Below are 17,216 nucleotides of genomic sequence, written 5' to 3'. Positions count from 1 at the left end.
TCCCGTTTGTCCCGACATGGCTGGGTACCGAAGGCTACGGGGGCCCTTTTGTTCTTTCTTCCGCAGTTCGCCGGACGCAAAGCGGCTTTCTCCCTCGCCGGAGTTTTACACATCGGCGGCGCACGTTGGGGCGCAGAAACTTGTCGAGCCGGAGGAGTGGGTTACGGGTGGATGGACGGGCAAAGCGTGGAGTTGGACGACGCCGTGCTCGTGTGATGGCGGAAAGCAGCTTGCTCAGCTCACGCCGATAAGCTTTGCCTGCGCGGCTTCCACTCTTTCGGACACTTCAGGATGACTCCGCAGGAAAATATCCTTTTTTTCAAAAAAAACTCTACAGGAAAAAGGGACTCTGCATAATGCCACTGCGGCCTGACACCTTGCTCATACGGTTCCGGTAACTTGATAATAAATCACACGTGTACAATCAAGCAATATCCGAGCCTTCGTTTTTTTTAAAAACAATATCCGAGCCACGCATGTACCTTGTCCCTCGCAAAAAAAAAAAAATCCAGTTATCCACTGGCAGCCGAGGAAGAAGCACCCAAAATACCAAAAAGGAAGGAGCTGAAAAGGGGGAAGGGGAGAACCCGACAGGGACGCGGAGAGCCCAGAGCCGCAACGCGAGCGCCGCCGCGGGCCCACCAGCACGGCCCCGATCCGTGGGTCCCGCCCCGTGGTGAACACACCACATCCAGCCGTGCTCCACGGCACAGCTGCTGCCTGCTGCTATAAGCAGATGGATCACGATCGCACGATCCGGCACGCACCCAAACCAACCCCTCGTTCTCGTCCAGCCGGACTCTGAAATCCACGAGCTCCTCCTCCCACCTCCCCCGCCCTCACGCCCCTGGACCCCCCGCTCTACACCTCCACCCGTCGCCACCCACCGGCACCTCCGGCGATTCCCACCCCACCAGCCTCCTCCGCCGCCCGACTGCCCCGCGCGACCGCGGCCTCCACCCGGCGTCCCCTCGCGGCGACGGCGCGCGACCGTTCCGTTCCCCCCGCGGTGGTGAGCGCTCCCCCCAGATCCAATCTTGCTCGCACGCTCGCACCTTCCTTCGTTCGGCTGGGTTTCGTTCTGGTTCCTGGAGAAAGCTGGATCCTTTTCTCGGCCGGGGCTGCCGCGGAGAGGGCTTGGAGCGGCGGAAATGGCGTCGTTTTTGGCCCCTTTTTATTGGCTCCAATTTGTTGCACGGGAGGGATTTTCTTTATTTTCTTTCTTTCTTTCATTTCGTTGCTACTTTCGCGTTCCTGATATTCCATGCTCCCTCGATTTTCCTTTCCAGCAACGCTCGAGACCTAAGCGGATTGGAACGGCTGGATTTTATACCTTTCAAAAAATTAGATTGCTAACCGTTCGTCTCGTACAGGGACGGCGGTAGCCAATGCAAAACTCTTGCGCCTCTGTTCCCTTTCTGAAATGCTTTCGTTTTCCTGTGCTGCCTCTCGTCGCGAACAGAGTAACGGAGGGCCGGAGCCATGAGCGGGGGAGTGGAGCCGGAGACCCCGCCGGGTAGCAGCAGGAGCGGAGGCACCACGCCGGTGGGCGGCAAGCCGCCGCGGCACCACCTCACGTCCATCCGCCACTGCGCCAGCAGCGCCCGCATCGCCGCGGCCTCCGCCGAATTCGTAAGCAAGCTTGCTACCACCCCCCAGCCATGTGTCCCGCAACAGAACAGATTTGAGGACGTTTGCACGTTTTGTTCTCTTGCAGGAGCTGGATTCGGGGACGCTGAGCTTGATCTCGCCCACAGACATGCGTCCGGGCTTCTTACCCGTGTTCCGGTCGGGGAGCTATGCAGATATCGGGCCCAAATCGTACATGGAGGACGAGCATGTCTGTGTTGACAACCTCGTCGAGCACCTCGGATTGTGTGGCCCGGGCATTCATGCCCCTGGTGCCTTCTATGGGGTGAGTCGGGATTACATTTACCATAAAATCTTGCTAAGTGATGACTAACTGCTCAGTTAAATATTTAGCAATGTACACTCATTATGGATCTATGATTTGTTCTGGTGTGAGTGGCAATAATGTTGCTATCATAGCTTCTAGGCTTGCTGGTTTATTCTGCTTGGAGATGCATGATTAGTCCGGTAGTGTGTTCATGAATCATGATGGTAGAAATGATTGAACCGAAGAGGAATCGGTTCCACATGGTCAATAATAAATGCCTTGGATCAAAAAAAGAAAAAAAACATCCTCATGAAAGCATAAATGCTTTTCTTTCTATTGGTACAACACACTACAATTGGGAATCTTCGGAAGTGAGAAATAAGTGTCCATTGCTCCTTTGCCATGTCCCATGAAACTTTAACTAAGTATCACATTGCAGATGTTTATTGTTTTGTTTGCGGAACATTTAGGTGTTTGATGGCCATGGTGGTACAGACGCTGCCTGTTTTGTCCGGAAGAATATACTGAAATTCATAACCGAAGATTGCCACTTTCCCAACAGCATGGAGAAGGCGATCAGAAGTGCGTTTGTGAAGGCTGACCATGCAATTGCCGATTCCCATTCTCTTGACCGTAATTCTGGGACCACAGCATTGACGGTCCTTATATTTGGCAGGTGAGTTTTGATGTTAATACATCAAAAATGTATGATTTAGCAATTAATTGCCACTTCAGTAAGTTATCATTCAATATTATTACGTTGCTATTCACTAGCATATGACCACATGATACTTTTTAAGTAATAGTCCTTAATGCGCCAAAGATGAGTAAAAACATTTGAAATTAATGGCTTTCTGTAATTCTTTTGTTAGATCAGGTTACTTAGTTGATGACAAGTTACCTTTACAAGAGCAACTAACAATTAAACCCATGTTCACAGATTTATAAATCAGTAGATGCACTTCCTTTTGTTTTGACAGTTCTTCCACATTTATTGCCTCAACCTCCATATCACAACTGCACAGAAGGTTCTTTGCTGTACCAAGCTGTTCTTGGGGCCTTATGACCTTTATTGGTTGATAGCTTTAACATTACAGCCTGTGTACAGTCTTTTTGTATTAATTACGTACTATGGCATCTCAAAGTCATAACCTCACCAACCTCATTCAAATTGCAGGACATTGCTCGTTGCAAATGCCGGTGACTGTCGAGCGGTATTAGGAAAGCGAGGCCGAGCTGTTGAACTCTCTAGAGACCACAAACCCAGCTGCACAGTCGAAAGGCTCAGAATTGAAAACCTTGGTGGTACTGTCTTCGATGGCTACCTCAATGGTCAGCTGGCTGTAGCAAGGGCGATCGGTGATTGGCACATGAAAGGTTCCAAAGGCTCTATATGCCCTCTTACACCAGAACCTGAGTTTCGGGAGGTTAGACTTACCGAGGAAGATGAGTTCTTGATAATAGGCTGCGATGGCCTTTGGGATGTGATGAGCAGCCAGTTTGCTGTGTCAATGGTAAGGAAAGAGCTGATGGCGCACAACGATCCGCAGCAGTGCTCACGAGAGCTTGTCCAGGAAGCGCTCAGGCGGGACTGTTGCGATAACCTAACTGTAGTTGTCGTGTGCTTCTCAGCGGACCCACCCCCTCAAATTGAGATCCCGAGATTCCGGGTACGAAGAAGCATCTCAATGGAAGGGCTGCATACACTGAAGGGAGCCCTTGACAGTAATGTCTGAGCTTTAAAATACACCTTCGCCCGCAACTTTTGTTGTATGATGAGTTTTCTCTTTCTTGTTGTTGATCTGTTAAAGTTTTGTTCTGGCCATTGGGTTTTGAGATATAGATCTCGAAATAAGTTTGGTAGAGTGACTTTGAAAGAAAATTTTGATGAGGTTTAGGCTAATTAATGATTTTTGTTGAGGCAATGACTTATCTGTACCGGCTGCCATTTGATTGTTGATTATTCACAATGTAATCGAGCAATTAACCGACATTGTTGTCCTCGTATGAATGAGAGCTAAAGCATTTGATCAGTTTTCCTCTGGTTCTGAATTCCACTTATCTGATTGGGCGAGCTTCTTGTTCATTATCAGATCCAAATGACATCAAGGTTATGGGATGAAACCTCTCTCTCCATGTACCTGCTAATTGTTCGTATGGGAAAAACTTGACCAAAATATTCCTCGAGTTCCTGCTAATTGTGGTTGATTGATTGATCTGCCAGTAGATGTAGGCTCAGTTTTGATAATGTCCTGAAGCCTTTTTCCTGCTTATAAGTTCCTCCCTCCTATGCAGCTTGAATATCACGGCGTCTGAACTGAATTTTTTTTTTCTCCCATGCCATCATCCATGTGAAGTACTGAAGTAGTGTTCATTCATTGCCGTATCGTTTCACTCGACAATTTTCCAGTGCGTCTGCTGATGTGCAGGTAGTCAAAGAAAGAAAGAAAGAAAGAACGAAAGAGAAGACTGAGTAAATACAGCAATCAGCTTCACGAGCACTGCAGATCGGCTACGCTCCTGTAATATCTTGAAATGCCGGCGAGGCCGGCCGTCAGTCGAGCTACGAAAGTCTTCGCCCTCTCCGTAGGATCGTGCTGGGCGCGCAGCGCGCTCCCGGCTCCGGATCACGTGGTTCGCATCGGGTTCCAGCCGCCCGCCACGCGCGCAGCACACGCCCCACATGACATGCCGACCGCGCGGCGCGAAAGAAAACAACCCAACCCAAGGCGCGCGCTCGGGGTCGGCCCTTCCCCTTGGGTTGGTCCGCGCCTCGGCGGCCGAGGCCACGAAGAGCTGCGACTGTGAGCCACCCGCGTCCCGGCCGACCTCGGTTTTGGGCCTCGATCACCGGCCAGCCTGCGATCCAGATCGCCCGGGGCCCTCGATCCGTTCAGGAACGGGGCGATATGTCGGCACTGGCAATAGTTTTTCTTTTCTTTTTTTGCGCTACTTCGCTCGAAGAATCTACCCCCAACCCTATCTGTACCCGACTGCCCGTGAATCAGCGGTAGTTTCGCTAGCACAGAACGCGTCTTTCATGTTTGATATTTACCCCGTTCGAAGTTGGATCTGAAACTAAGGTAAAAATTAGTCCTTAAACATTTGCGCCGAATCCAACGGCTAGAGGATGGGAGGGATCTTCAGTACCTGAGTAGAGAGCCCGATTGAACGTGACTAGATCATCTACGGATTAGTTTAAAAGAAAATCATTCCAACTAGACTCATATGCGTTGTGTAGGTGGGTGGTAAGAAAGCTATACGACCGTAAAATTTTTTTAATATTAGGATGCTTTGATTGTAGCAACCGGGATTAAAAGTTGGAAAATTGGGATTAAAATGGGTTCCCAACCGTAAGAGAGCTGGAGCGTGTTTCCGTACCAGTGTTTCCTGCTGGAAAGCTCGAAAGGTCGATGCTCGTTCAATTGTGAGTGCGCGCCCAAGCCCAACTTAAGTCGTGCATGGGCTGGGCCGGTACCTAAACCAAGAGGGATTCCGGGCCCCCGATAGAAATGTAAATCTCGCCGGAGCAAATCCAAACAAATGCATCCTTTCTTTTTCTGCACCTTCTTCTTTACCCTAGTAGCTCTGGTTCTGGTTCTAGGTGTACATGGGCATGGACAGTGAGAGGTCCAAGCTGATCCTGTCTCGCCCGCCGTGCTGTCCCGAGCAACCGCGGGCCCCGCGACCAGCAGAACCCGTCGACGGGGAGGAAGCGAAGCTGCCTTGGCTGTTGCGCCGGCCGCTGTCGGCCTCGTCCCTGCTGCCGCAACACCCAGAGTCCAGCGTTAAGGAGAGCGACGGCGAGGACCGCTCGCGGTCCTCGCCGCCGCGTTTCTTCACGGCCGCCGGCCATCTGCTGTTTCCTGCCGTTGCATCGTGGCCGCAGATCGCTTCTCCTCCCTGCTCCTGGAGAAAAAAATAATAAGCACAAATTAGAGCGAAATGCGGCCGTGCATGTCCCATCCATGCATGCCGCGGACTCCTGGCCCAACTCTTTTTCAGGGTGGCGCCGCCTCACCTGCAGGAAGCACAGCGGTCCGGGCGGCGTGTCGGGAGCAGGAGCCGCGTGCTGTTCGCCACCATCTGCGGCGGCGGCTGTGGGAGTGGGGCACCGCCATGCCCGGGAGCGAAGCTGCTGCCCCTCGTCCACCGTGGCACGCGTGCAGTGGTAGCCTACGCCTGCTTGGTGGTGGTAATCTGAACGACGACCGCAGCGCATGCCGAAGGGCACGTCCCCGTCACGCATTCCGTGGCCTCTGAGCAGCCCCTCTTGGCGTTGGACTTGGAGCTGGAGGCGTGCCTTCTGTGTGGTCCGCATCTCTGAATCTGATACAGGTCTGCACGGGAGAAATGTTTCTTCAGGCTCTGGTAATAACCGTTGTTTCGAATTCGAATGACATTTTCCCATTGCTTGATGGCTCCAGGGAAGATGTTCTGAAGACTTAGCCAGAGTACTTCGATGTGACCAAACAACTCGTTACCCTGACAAGACGCATCTCTGAAGTCTCTCACTTGCAGCAATGCAAGCCACCAAAATTTGCATGAAGCTTTTAACTAACCTACTAACCTAGGTAGAGTAGGATTGTAGGAATATCTGATGGAGCCTTGACTCTCTGAGCATGCAAAAGGAATGCACTGTTTTTGCAACGTGAACTGGTACTGCGTACAGCTATCAGCCTATCACCATGTGAGAAAAGCGAATGAAATAGTTCCCTGACGTGACTAATGAGCCTAGGAGATGGCCGAAACAAACATGCATGCTACACAACAATAAAGGGAAAAGGAAGCGACCTTTTGAGTTGCAGGTCGTGCAGCAGCGATTCCTTTTGAGAATAGCAGCACCACCAGCAATAGTAGCCATGCTGATCTTGCTCCGCCATATCTGTCCAAACTCGAACGCCTCCTGCAAACATCTGCGTCCGATCCACTACTTGCTGCATCTCTGGCCACAAGAATAATGCATGGGAGAAAACAAAATGGTTCAAGAATTCAGCTCGTTGCTGCATGCATGGAAATGGGGGAGTGAAAAAATAGAAGGGACTCCTTTAAAATATGACTGTCATTTCTTTGTTTGCCAATGATTAATCCTATGGTTATATATGCATGATTAGCTAAAGTGAAGCTCTCATCATAGATAAACCTTTCATGTCCAGATCGTCGGTTCTCATGTTCCTGTACATCTGTCCAAGTGCAAAAGGTTTCAGTGAAAAACTGAAATATGCAAACTAAGCTCAGATAAAAAGGTTTAATATAGGGATAATAAGCGCACACGGTCTTGCATACCTGCAGATGGCTCTTGACATGGGATATGGTGAGGCCTCCCACGCCCATCATCTGCAGGACTCGCTTGGGCGTGGCCTCTGAAGCATGCACATCGATCACACGCAAGAATGCAAAATACAATCTATTAGAAACTACTAGTTGTGCCATCTGTAGAATGAAAAGATAGCAAATCAAAGATGAGGAAGTACTGTGTTGGCCTCCGAGGTTGTGTATGGCTTGGACAAAGCGGCGGTGGAGATCAGGCGTCCACCTCAGGCGAGGGACCTTGGACCGGTTGTACTGCCTCACCGCTCCCTCAACCCTCTCCCTCCCGGCCATTGCTCTCTCTACCGTCATCCCAAGGTCGGTCGCCCAAAGAAAGGAAAGGTGTTTCAGCCTTCAGAGCAGCAGACACTACTACAGATGACCTCTCCACAAGCCTCTCAAACCGTCTACGTGACTGATGACTGACTGAATGCTTGCTGCTTGGTCGCTAGTCGCTACCCCAACTATCCACGAGATACGGCGGTGACCAATAAATAGCCGGCTCTGCATCGTGCAATTCGTTCTTGGGAGCACGACGAGGTGAGAGCTTATCGAGAGGCATGCGGCGCCAGTGCAGGAAGAGACAAGAGGTTGGGGACAAAGGAGCTGCGCAGGCGTCCTCAGAGGCGATCATGCCGTTTGCCGGAGGAGGCCAGGTGTGATCATGGAGCTGGAGCAGGGGCGTTGACCCCAAGCGAGCATAGGACACGAAGAACGGGGGGAAGCATGCTATGCTAGTAAACAAGTACTACGCCGCCTGCGTGCACTGCCTCCCTGACACTCACCTGGCTTGTCCGGCTTTTTGCAGCACAGTTTGCATTAGTGGTCCGAGATTAGCTAATCACTAAACGATACCTCTATGTATAATCTATCCTGTCTATCACGCAAATCTACTTTTTACTGAAGAAACAAGTACTGTACATGTTCTGTCAGGAACAAGCCAATAGCATGGTGCAGTGGCGATGTTTTTGGCCGAGTCTGAAAACCAGTACAGTGCTGCGAGGGCACGAGAACGTGTGCACGTACGTGTTGAGTTCCTGAATCGACTCCACCGTCTCCTCACGCAGCACGATGGATCGAGCCGGTACGGCGCCAGTTTGTTTCTCTTTGTCATCAATTCATCATCATGGCATGCATGCAGCCATACAGAGGGCAAAGCGAACGGATCATGCGGCGCATCATGGCCTGCGGCCTTATGGCCCTGCGATTCTTTATGCTCCTGGCCTTGTCGTCAATGCCGGCTCTATAGGTTAGAGGGTCCTCGGGCTTAATATATTCTTACATTTGAACTAGTATTATATTAGTTTCCGACAGCGAGGCGCCGGTGATTTCGTCAATCTTAAAGATTCGCCAGTGCAGTTTTTGAAGATGCTCATAGTGGTAGGATTTGCATTCATACTCATAGGGGTAAATGTGCGTGCGTTATGAGTGTTTGAGTTGTACTGTGTAATCGCAAAAAAAGATAAGAGTTAATTTGCAATGCATGTTTTTAATTCATGATGAGAAATATCGATACTATAAAAAAACTAAAAATACCATAAAACAACTAGTCTGATTACCTCAAACAAGAACAATCGTATTTGTGGAGCTTTGTATCTGATACACACTCTTTATTCAACTCTTGCAACGAGTATTAGATAAAGATTTGATAGTCAGTTTTGGAACATTGTTAAACAAAATCTTCCAACTTTTAGTAGAACATGAAAACTTGTAAGACTTCGCCATACACAGAGAGTGCTATTTAGAGTGTCACATGCACATGGCATATATAATGCTCTTCGGTTAATTTCCAGCAAACATTACTTGAAACCGGAGAAAGACAAGTAAAATGCATAAGGCATACATCTAAATCTTTTACTCATCTTCACCATCACTTCTCCAATTGATGCCATGGAAAGCAAGAATCAGACCGGAGCCAAGTCCTCAACCACCGGTGAGAGACACCAAATTTCAATGAAGCCTTTGAACTCATTGACGAGATGGATCTAAGCCCGTGAATGAGGATTGGCCAAAACTTCACTCTCCACAGGAGGAAGAACAGGAAGGTCCCATCTCACTAGGCTTTTGTTGTGGCAAAATCACCAATTTAAAACTCAAATTAAGTGTAATGCCTATCATTTGAACATATCTGGCTCAAGTACCTAACAGTTTAAGTTGACAGCCTGCTTTCAACCAATTCAACAGTCGAAACAAACATTGGAAGTCTCACATGACAGTCACATTCATCGTGAACGATCGAGCCAAGATAAAACGGGGAAAGGTCCAGAGAACCTTATCCCATAGCGGCAACACAGACTTGGCCTCTCTGTTGTTGTCATGACACATAAATATCCATGCTGAATTACTGTGGAAGTTGTTGATATTGCTACTGTTGCCGTCATTTTTAATTTATTGGATGGATCCGCCACTGAGAAACCAAAGCCATCCTACATCCTCACTATCACTAAGAAGTTAAGGGAGCACCAAAACCCGCACACAGAAAATCACGGCACGAGAAAACCTAAACTATAGCACTACCACTAAGAAGACACAGGTCCTCGCTCCCATTGGCCGTTGGTTAGATCACCAGCGGCGGCGCGCGGGGTGTGTGTTAAGTGGTGGTGGTGGTGGTGGTGGTTTGGGGGGGGGGGGGAGGGTGGGGAGGTTGGGTGCGCCAGCAGCCCTGTTGCTGTTGCTCTAGAGGCTACGTTAGTGGCGTAATTTGCAGTTAATTATATTTCACTTATTAAAAATATCAACTAGGAGAGTGTTAAGTAAAAGAACATGACGAGTTGTTTCACAAAACCACCCTCGCTGTTCTTGTTGAAGTAATGGGCTAATTTATTTCTGCATTTCTCCATTCTTGTAGAAAAAATTGAAAGATAATTGTATAATGGGAATTCAAATAGATGGAAACAATGAGGCCAGAGCTATCATTTGTACCGTAACTTAATTAATTTGTTTAACTTGTCTATAAAGACACTAAAAACCACCTGAAGTCTGCACATATTTAGGGATTGCATTATTTTCTAGTAATGTTAAAGATGAGTAGTTTACATGCAAATTTAGAGGATTATTTATATAATTATTCATAATAACAGGTATGGCTAACTTTTTAGAAAAAATGTAATAAATTTAATGCTTATTATTGTCAATGCTGATTAGAGTATATCACTAAATATTTAATGGTTATTAAAGATGGTAATGTTTATGATTTGTTTTAGAATTTTTAGGATTCGCCTTTCTTTTTCTGGTGTGCCACCCTGTATAAACCTTTAATTAATAATTCATCCGTAAGAAATTGTGAGGTTTATTTTGATTCGTTAGGACATAATTCTTGGGAGACAAAATTGATACCATTAGATTCATATTTGAAAAATAGTTTCTTGTGAGTATATTTTATATCATATACATAAAATATAAAAAGAAACAGAGGAAGTAACACATTGATTAGTTATAACTAGGAAAACTGGCATCTATCCATAGCAGCATTTAAAGCATGGAACAAAATAAATAGCTAAAACTTATTTGCTACCTTGCATTTTAAGCAGTAATGGAAACACCCTAAAATAGATCGGTGGATATTGGGAGTCCCCTCTCAGATGATTAAGAGTTTTATTCTCTTCACTTTATTCAATTCCTCCTCTTCTAGTTCCAGATGTGATACATATGTATATACCCCTTCAAGCATCCAATGCTTTTTGATTGTCTTCTAAAGTTCGAAGGAGGCCAACCTCCGCGCAGAGGATAACCGCCAACATATGCTTTTCTCTGGACCATGCATAGGTCTGAAGGTGACACATTCGGAGGTCATGGTGGATGAAAGACGACTACCCGGTGAATCTTTCATCTCCGAAGTTAAAAGAGGGCGTGTGGCTGTGGCCGAAGGTCACAAAATCCATAAGGAATGCGTGAAGGCCTTGTCGAAGATTATACGAGTTACGAGAAAAACGTAGGTATAAAGAAAAGTTCAATTTATACATTCCAAGCTGTAAAATGACCTTAGAATATAGAATATTTTGGGTATATTTTAGATGACTAAGGGTATTCTTGGTAGTGTGCAATTATAGGATGGAGGTATAAATACCCCTCCCCACACTGTAGCACAGAGGCTTTTTCACCCATCTCCTTTGTTCATTCTTTTCTTCCCCCACTGGACGCACAACCAATCGACGATGGAGGCTTCACAGAGGAAGTTCTCGGCAGCCGTCGTCGTCCTCCTGCTCGTCATGGCCGCTGGTACGTGGACGTCTGAGATATGTAAGAGGTCATCCATCCCAAGGTTTAGCTAACCACGGTTGATGTGCTCGAATCGTGCGCACGCATTGTACCTGCAGAGATGGGGCCGGTTCAGGCAGGCGAGTGCCTGTCACAGAGCATGACGTTCAAGGGGCCGTGCTTCAACTCGAATCGCTGCAATGACAAGTGCTTGAAGGAGAGCAGCGCCTACTCCGGCGGCAAGTGCCGCGGCATCAATCTTATATGCTGGTGCATCACGCCGTGCGCGGCGGCGCCGCTGGCGCCGGAGGCCTCGCCAGCCCGACGGACCGGACTCGGTGGCGTTGGGGCCTCGTTAGAATGAACGCAAGACAAGAAGTGTAATGGTGGCTTGTGGCCACGGCTTTTCTTGCAGAAAGCCCGGTCGTGGTAATAAAGGGAAGCGCTGAATTTTAGATGACTCAAACTACAATCTAAATCGAAAAAGGCAACTCAAAAAACCAAGTATCAGAGTTAAATTCCAGTTTCACCGTTACGTTTGATATAACAGGATATTTAACATATGACCGGTCTTAAATATGTTTAGATGGTTTTTTAATTGGAAAAATTGCAATGTGAATGTACAAAAATTGTTCTACCTTTAAAATAAGATATTGGTCTGGAACACACAAAACTGTTTCATGAAAAATTATTCTGAACAAAATACACAATAAAAAATATAACCTATTCTAGAACAAAACGAAATGTTCCAAAACAAAACAAGATGGTTTGAAAAATAAAATTGTTCTGGAACACAAAAAATATTCTAGAAAAATATAAACTTAGTTAAATGTGATTTATTTTTAAAGATCTCAGAGTAGAAAAAAATAATGGTGCAATCGAAATTTAATTTGAATAATCGACGTTAGCATAAAAATTATCACGTAAACTTAGTTAATTGTGGTGCAATTGTAGCTTTTTATGTTTGAATTATTAAATGTATGTTGCACGAAAATCTATTCGCATCAGGCGTTGTTTTTATGCTGACTGATGAAGGACGTGGTCAATATAGGTTGAACCTCCAGAGGAAAAGGACAAAACAACAGCTTTCTGTTATCACCAAGACACCAACGCCCGCGGTCGGGGTGGCAGCCTGCTGCGTCCACCGCCGACATTGTGCGGGACACGTCATGGAAGGCCGTCATGCTCTGCTGCTCATTCTTCTTCGGCGCCAGCCAAGTCGATCCCAAGCGAACAAGGATGGAAAGCTCAGCGACTCCAATCCGATTTGCGATTTCCTAGCGGAAACCAGTAAAAGCGCTGCCGCCCCGAGCCCGCACCCGTTTCGGACTCGAGCACCGCCGCCAATCGCTTCTGCGGCCGCGTGGCGATACGCCCCACACCACGCCGTTCTCTGCTTCTTCCGCACGCAAATGCAATCCGATCGGATGTATCGCGTAATGGCGGTGCTCGTCGATCCTCGTCCGACTCGAACACAGCAGCAACCCCAACAGCATTATAAACCCCCACTCCCGCACCGCCGATCTCCCCACTTCCATCCGTCCACAATTCGCCGATCTCGCTCTCGCGTACGCCGCCGCCGCCATGGCCGGGCAGAGCCCTCTCCGCCGCTGGAAGCCCTTCTTCGCGGCGTTCGGCCTGGTGGACGCGGCGATCGAGGCCGCCGGCCCGGCGCTCTGCCGGGACGAGCTCCGGGGCGCGAGGGGCGAGGTCGTGGAGCTGCTCTGCGGCGTCCCCGCGGGCGGCGGCGGCGAGGCCGAGGAGCTCTGCGCCGTGCTCGACGGCTTCATGGCCGAGTCGCTCCTGACGCTGCAGGCGGTTCCCGCGGAGGCGGTGCCGAGGGTGCTGGCGTCGTCGGCCGATCTCGCCGAGGCCATCGGCGCCCTGCGGTGCCACCAGTCCGCGCGCGTCCGCGGGCTGGCGCGCGACGTGGTCCGCGGGTGGAGCGCGGCCGTCGAGGACGACATCGCCAGGGCCAGCGCCGCCATGGCGAAACTCGATGACCTGTGCCGTGTCCCGGCGGCCGAGGCCTCCCGTCCCTCGCCGGTGGCCCTCAGCGTCAGCCATGGTCCGAGGACGGTGACCCCGAGAGCTCCGACCGCGATTCCACAGTCGCTGCCCAAGAGAACGCCGCCTCCCGCTGGCCGCGCGACGCGTGACTGCCCCGAGGAGGAGAAGAAGATGGATGCCACCAAGCGCAAGCTCCGGGAGGGATACCGGGGGGTGGAGGACGCCAAGCGGCAGCGGAAGATCCAAGTGATCCAGGCGCCCAAGATCTTGGAGCGGAGGCAGCGGGAGATGCACCCGATCCTGCGCGAGCGGAGCCAGGCGAGATGCGGGACGTCCGCGGTTGCGAGGCGTCGGTTGCTCTCGTGATCTCATCGTTTAAGAGGGTCTAGGGCGCTCTGTTCCGTAGGGGTTACGATTAAGGCCTTCTCGTAGCTGTGGCGTTGGGCTATAGGAAGGTTGATAATGCATCGCTGGTTAATCTACTGCAATCCCCGAGCGATCGCCAGTGTCTGGATTATGGCACGAAATTCAATCGGTGCCGCATTGCTGTGCGAAGAAACCCATGGGTTTTGATCGAGTCTGTGCTTGGTTTAGTCACTTTCCAGATTGGCTACGGGAAGTGGCTAATCGTGATTATAATCCTGCACTGTTTCATTCCAAGAACACACGGAGATACAGTGGCACATGACGGAACAATCTTCACGACACCCATGCACGGATGGTCACTGTTATTTTCTCTTTCCTTCATTCAGGAGCGTACGTGTTCCTTGAGAAAATAACATCTTCTAGAACGGCTTGGAGGGTAGGTTCGTGTTGGCCAGGAAGTGCCTGAAGAGCTCGAGCGCTTGCGCAGGCTGCGTGGACGGGACCATGTGCCCGGCCCCTCTCACGGTGACAAATGTCAGGCCGTCGTACACCACGCTCCAGCCGCCAACCTACAAAAGCACGAAGACACAGCGCTGCATCAGAACAACAGACTACTAGCATGTAATGATGTGCGAGACAGTGACATGGAATCATTTTTTAGCAAACTTAATCTTGTCGCTGTTTCAAGTTGCGAAACGCATGCATCTTTTCTCTGGGACCGAATCAGGAGGTGCTGGACCCGGTCAGGGGCTCTGCGTTTTACCTGCTTGCGATGGAACCACGGCGACCAGTCCTCTTTGACGGGCAGGCCGAGCTTCTTCAGCGTGTACCGGGTTGACGTCGTAGGGATTCTTGCGTCCGTGTCGCCGCTGCTCGTCACAAAAGAACATGAGAGATTTAAACTACAGCGGATGTAGATCATGTTCTTGACCAGTGCTCTGCACTGGCTAAACACCATCTCGGATTGTGTTTCAGATGCAGAGAAATTTTACCTGAAAATCCATATCCGGAGCCCTGACTCCACGAGCTTCTTGACTACTGGAACGACCGTCAGGTCGGAGTCCTTCCATGCGTTGCTGATCGAATTGCTGAAAGAAAAAAGATTCATCGAGATCAAGGTAAAGCCTGGGCTGTCAAAAACGATAGCTCTGTTTTCACCATAAAACAAGCTTCTGGATCCAGGTAAAGCCTCTGCAGTAACATTACCGGCAAAGCGAAAAGGGATGCGGCGAGCCTGCGATATCTGCGTGCAGAGCCTTCCGCACATCTCTGCGGTTGAAATACTCGGTTGCGTACGTCTGCGTGCACGGGTCGTACCCCATCGGCATCTTCATAAGGTCGAGCTGATCATTCGCGCGGCACGAAAGAAAAAAAACATAGATCAATCAGACACACGATAATGAGACGATTTTTTTTTTAAAAAAGAGAGACTGCAACTCATGCTGGTGCTGATGAAGTTCAGGGCGCTTACACGCCCGCTGCTGGTCCGCCCGATCTTCGCCGAGGACGACGTGTTGAAATCCGGGTACCCAAGCTCGCACCGATCGGTGTACAAGCTGTAGATGTCGATGACCTTGTAGAGGGCGGTGAACTGGCCGACGGCCGCATCGCACTCCGGGGACAGCTCGACCAAGCTGAAGTCGCAGCTCTTCTTGAAGTCGCCGTAGAGGTTGTCCGAGATGATGGCGTGGTGCCAGGCAGAGTCGACGATGCCCCAGAGATCAGTGTCCCCGTCCATGTAGGCGTTCCCGATCTGGTTGGTACCCGAGTTCAGGCAGATGGATGCTAGTGGTCAGCGTCTTGCTTCTGAAGAAAAAGTTCAGTGATTTCTAAGTGGTTCAGAGCCTCAGACACTGACCAGGATGCCTTTGAAGTTGATGTAATTTTCCTTGGAGGCCTTCTTGTTCTCCTCCAGGATGACGTTTGCGAGCTGGGGAACGTAGTGCCCTACAAAGCAGATACGCAAGTGAGACCAACCAAATGTGCATGAGCTGAATTAGTCCTGAAGATACCTCTGCGAGCAAATAAAAATCCTTCAGTTAAGTATACTATGGATGACTTAGCTGTACCTGCGTAGCTCTCTCCGGCTATGTAGAACTCCTTTGCTTTGTGCTGGGGGAACCTCTGGAACCATCTGACAAGGAAAGTGTATGATCCGTGTGCTGCAGCAGGTGCAGACAGTGATTCAGTTACCTGTCATGTTTCTTACTTTCTTGTGTTTTAATTTTACAGTGAACAGAAATATCTGTCAGAAATATACCTGTGGAATTGTCTCCCGGTGGATCTTTTTCAAAGGGCGTGTTCGTGTACGAAAATCCAACGCCCGCTGGAGAGTCCAGGAACAGCATGTTTGCAGCTGAAATACCATCAGATAGTTAGTTACATGCTTCCATTGTTACAGTAAAAACAAGACTCTGACAGGTTAGTTCTGCCAATTTTGACATGCCTTGGTTCCAAGCATACGGGTTTAGCTCAAGCTCAGGCACGTCTTTCTTCACCAGGAATGGCCCAAGCTCCTGCGACTGTCCAAACCCAATTGAAGAACAGCCAGGCCCTAAACAATGCAAGAACGCACAGAGTCTGAATTTTTCACTTTTTAAAAGAAAAAAAAGATCAGATGTTAGTACATATGCAGTCAGTTAGTCAGTAACCTCCATTGAGCCACAGGACCAGTGGCTTCTCGTCAGGCTTGTCCGTGGCCTCGAAGAACCAGTAGAACAGTGCCTTGCCTAGGTACACATCGGTCGTGACGTACCCGGAGTACTGCTTGAACGCAGGCGAGTACCTCGGCTGCCCCGGCAGCGACAGAACACGGTCGAACTCTTGCACGGCTATCGTGGCCGCATCGAGGCTGCCTGCGTCAGGCCGTGCTGCCAGTGCAAGTGCAAGCGTGCTGATGAGCAAGCAGGATAAGGTGCAGACCTTCATTGTTCGAGGTTTCCTTTACCTGCCCCTTTACTTGCCGTTGCGAGAACGTTAGGGAAGAGGGTGCAGTATTTATAGTATGTACTGAAGCGTTGCGTAGGGACTAGTGACAAGTAAATCATCCTTTGCCGGCCTGAACTTTTCTTTGATAGCTTTGTTCGTGCCTCGACTAATTATATGCCTTGTTCGGCAAGGAAAAAAACTTTGGTTTCTCAGTGTTACTAAGACGGGAAAAAAGCATCATGAAAATGACTCAAACTTTAGTTATTGATCATAATCCAGTCCAGAAGATCCAAACATTTTTTTGTTCTATAATCTATATAAAGCTGAGCATAGAAATAGCTGTTAAAATCATATTGATTAAAAGACATGGATGTATCGACGAACTGTCCAAGGTTACATCAAGCTGAATTTTTCAGCCAAGTCTAATGCAATCAGATGCTGGTATATCTTGACTGTGATTGGGTAAAAAACCTGAAGACTAGCAACTGCAATCTGCAGATAGCTTATC

The 17,216-nt window shown here is 49.1% G+C and overlaps 2 protein-coding genes and 1 pseudogene across 3 annotated transcripts; 2 read left to right on the top strand and 1 right to left on the bottom strand.

Moving 5' to 3' along the window:
- Positions 1 to 768: 768 nt before the first annotated feature.
- Positions 769 to 3,935, top strand: LOC112877120 (probable protein phosphatase 2C 47). 2 transcript variants are annotated; one of them, XM_025941332.1, is made up of 5 exons: positions 769 to 1,012; positions 1,463 to 1,632; positions 1,718 to 1,915; positions 2,368 to 2,573; positions 3,075 to 3,935. In XM_025941332.1, the coding sequence occupies exons 2-5, from the start codon at positions 1,483 to 1,485 to the stop codon at positions 3,631 to 3,633; spliced, it is 1,113 nt and encodes a 370-aa protein (XP_025797117.1). In that variant the 5' UTR covers positions 769 to 1,012; positions 1,463 to 1,482; the 3' UTR covers positions 3,634 to 3,935. The 2 variants fall into 2 exon arrangements, with proteins under 2 accessions (XP_025797117.1, XP_025797118.1); XM_025941333.1 differs by lacking the exon at positions 769 to 1,012 and having other exon boundaries at positions 1,440 to 1,632.
- Positions 3,936 to 12,947: 9,012 nt separating this feature from the next.
- On the top strand, positions 12,948 to 13,980 carry LOC112877109. Its single transcript, XM_025941316.1, has one exon. It carries the CDS (start codon positions 12,989 to 12,991, stop codon positions 13,778 to 13,780), a length of 792 nt encoding a protein of 263 aa, XP_025797101.1. The 5' UTR covers positions 12,948 to 12,988; the 3' UTR covers positions 13,781 to 13,980.
- Positions 13,981 to 14,199: 219 nt separating this feature from the next.
- Positions 14,200 to 16,708, bottom strand: LOC112877280 (annotated as a pseudogene).
- Between the last annotated feature and the right edge of the window lie 508 nt (positions 16,709 to 17,216).

The sequence above is a fragment of the Panicum hallii genome, chromosome 9 (genome assembly GCF_002211085.1).
Source record: "Panicum hallii strain FIL2 chromosome 9, PHallii_v3.1, whole genome shotgun sequence".
Taxonomy (NCBI): domain Eukaryota; kingdom Viridiplantae; phylum Streptophyta; class Magnoliopsida; order Poales; family Poaceae; genus Panicum; species Panicum hallii.
The sequence above is the reverse complement of the archived record's forward strand: the minus strand, read 5'-3'. Positions and strand labels throughout refer to the sequence as shown.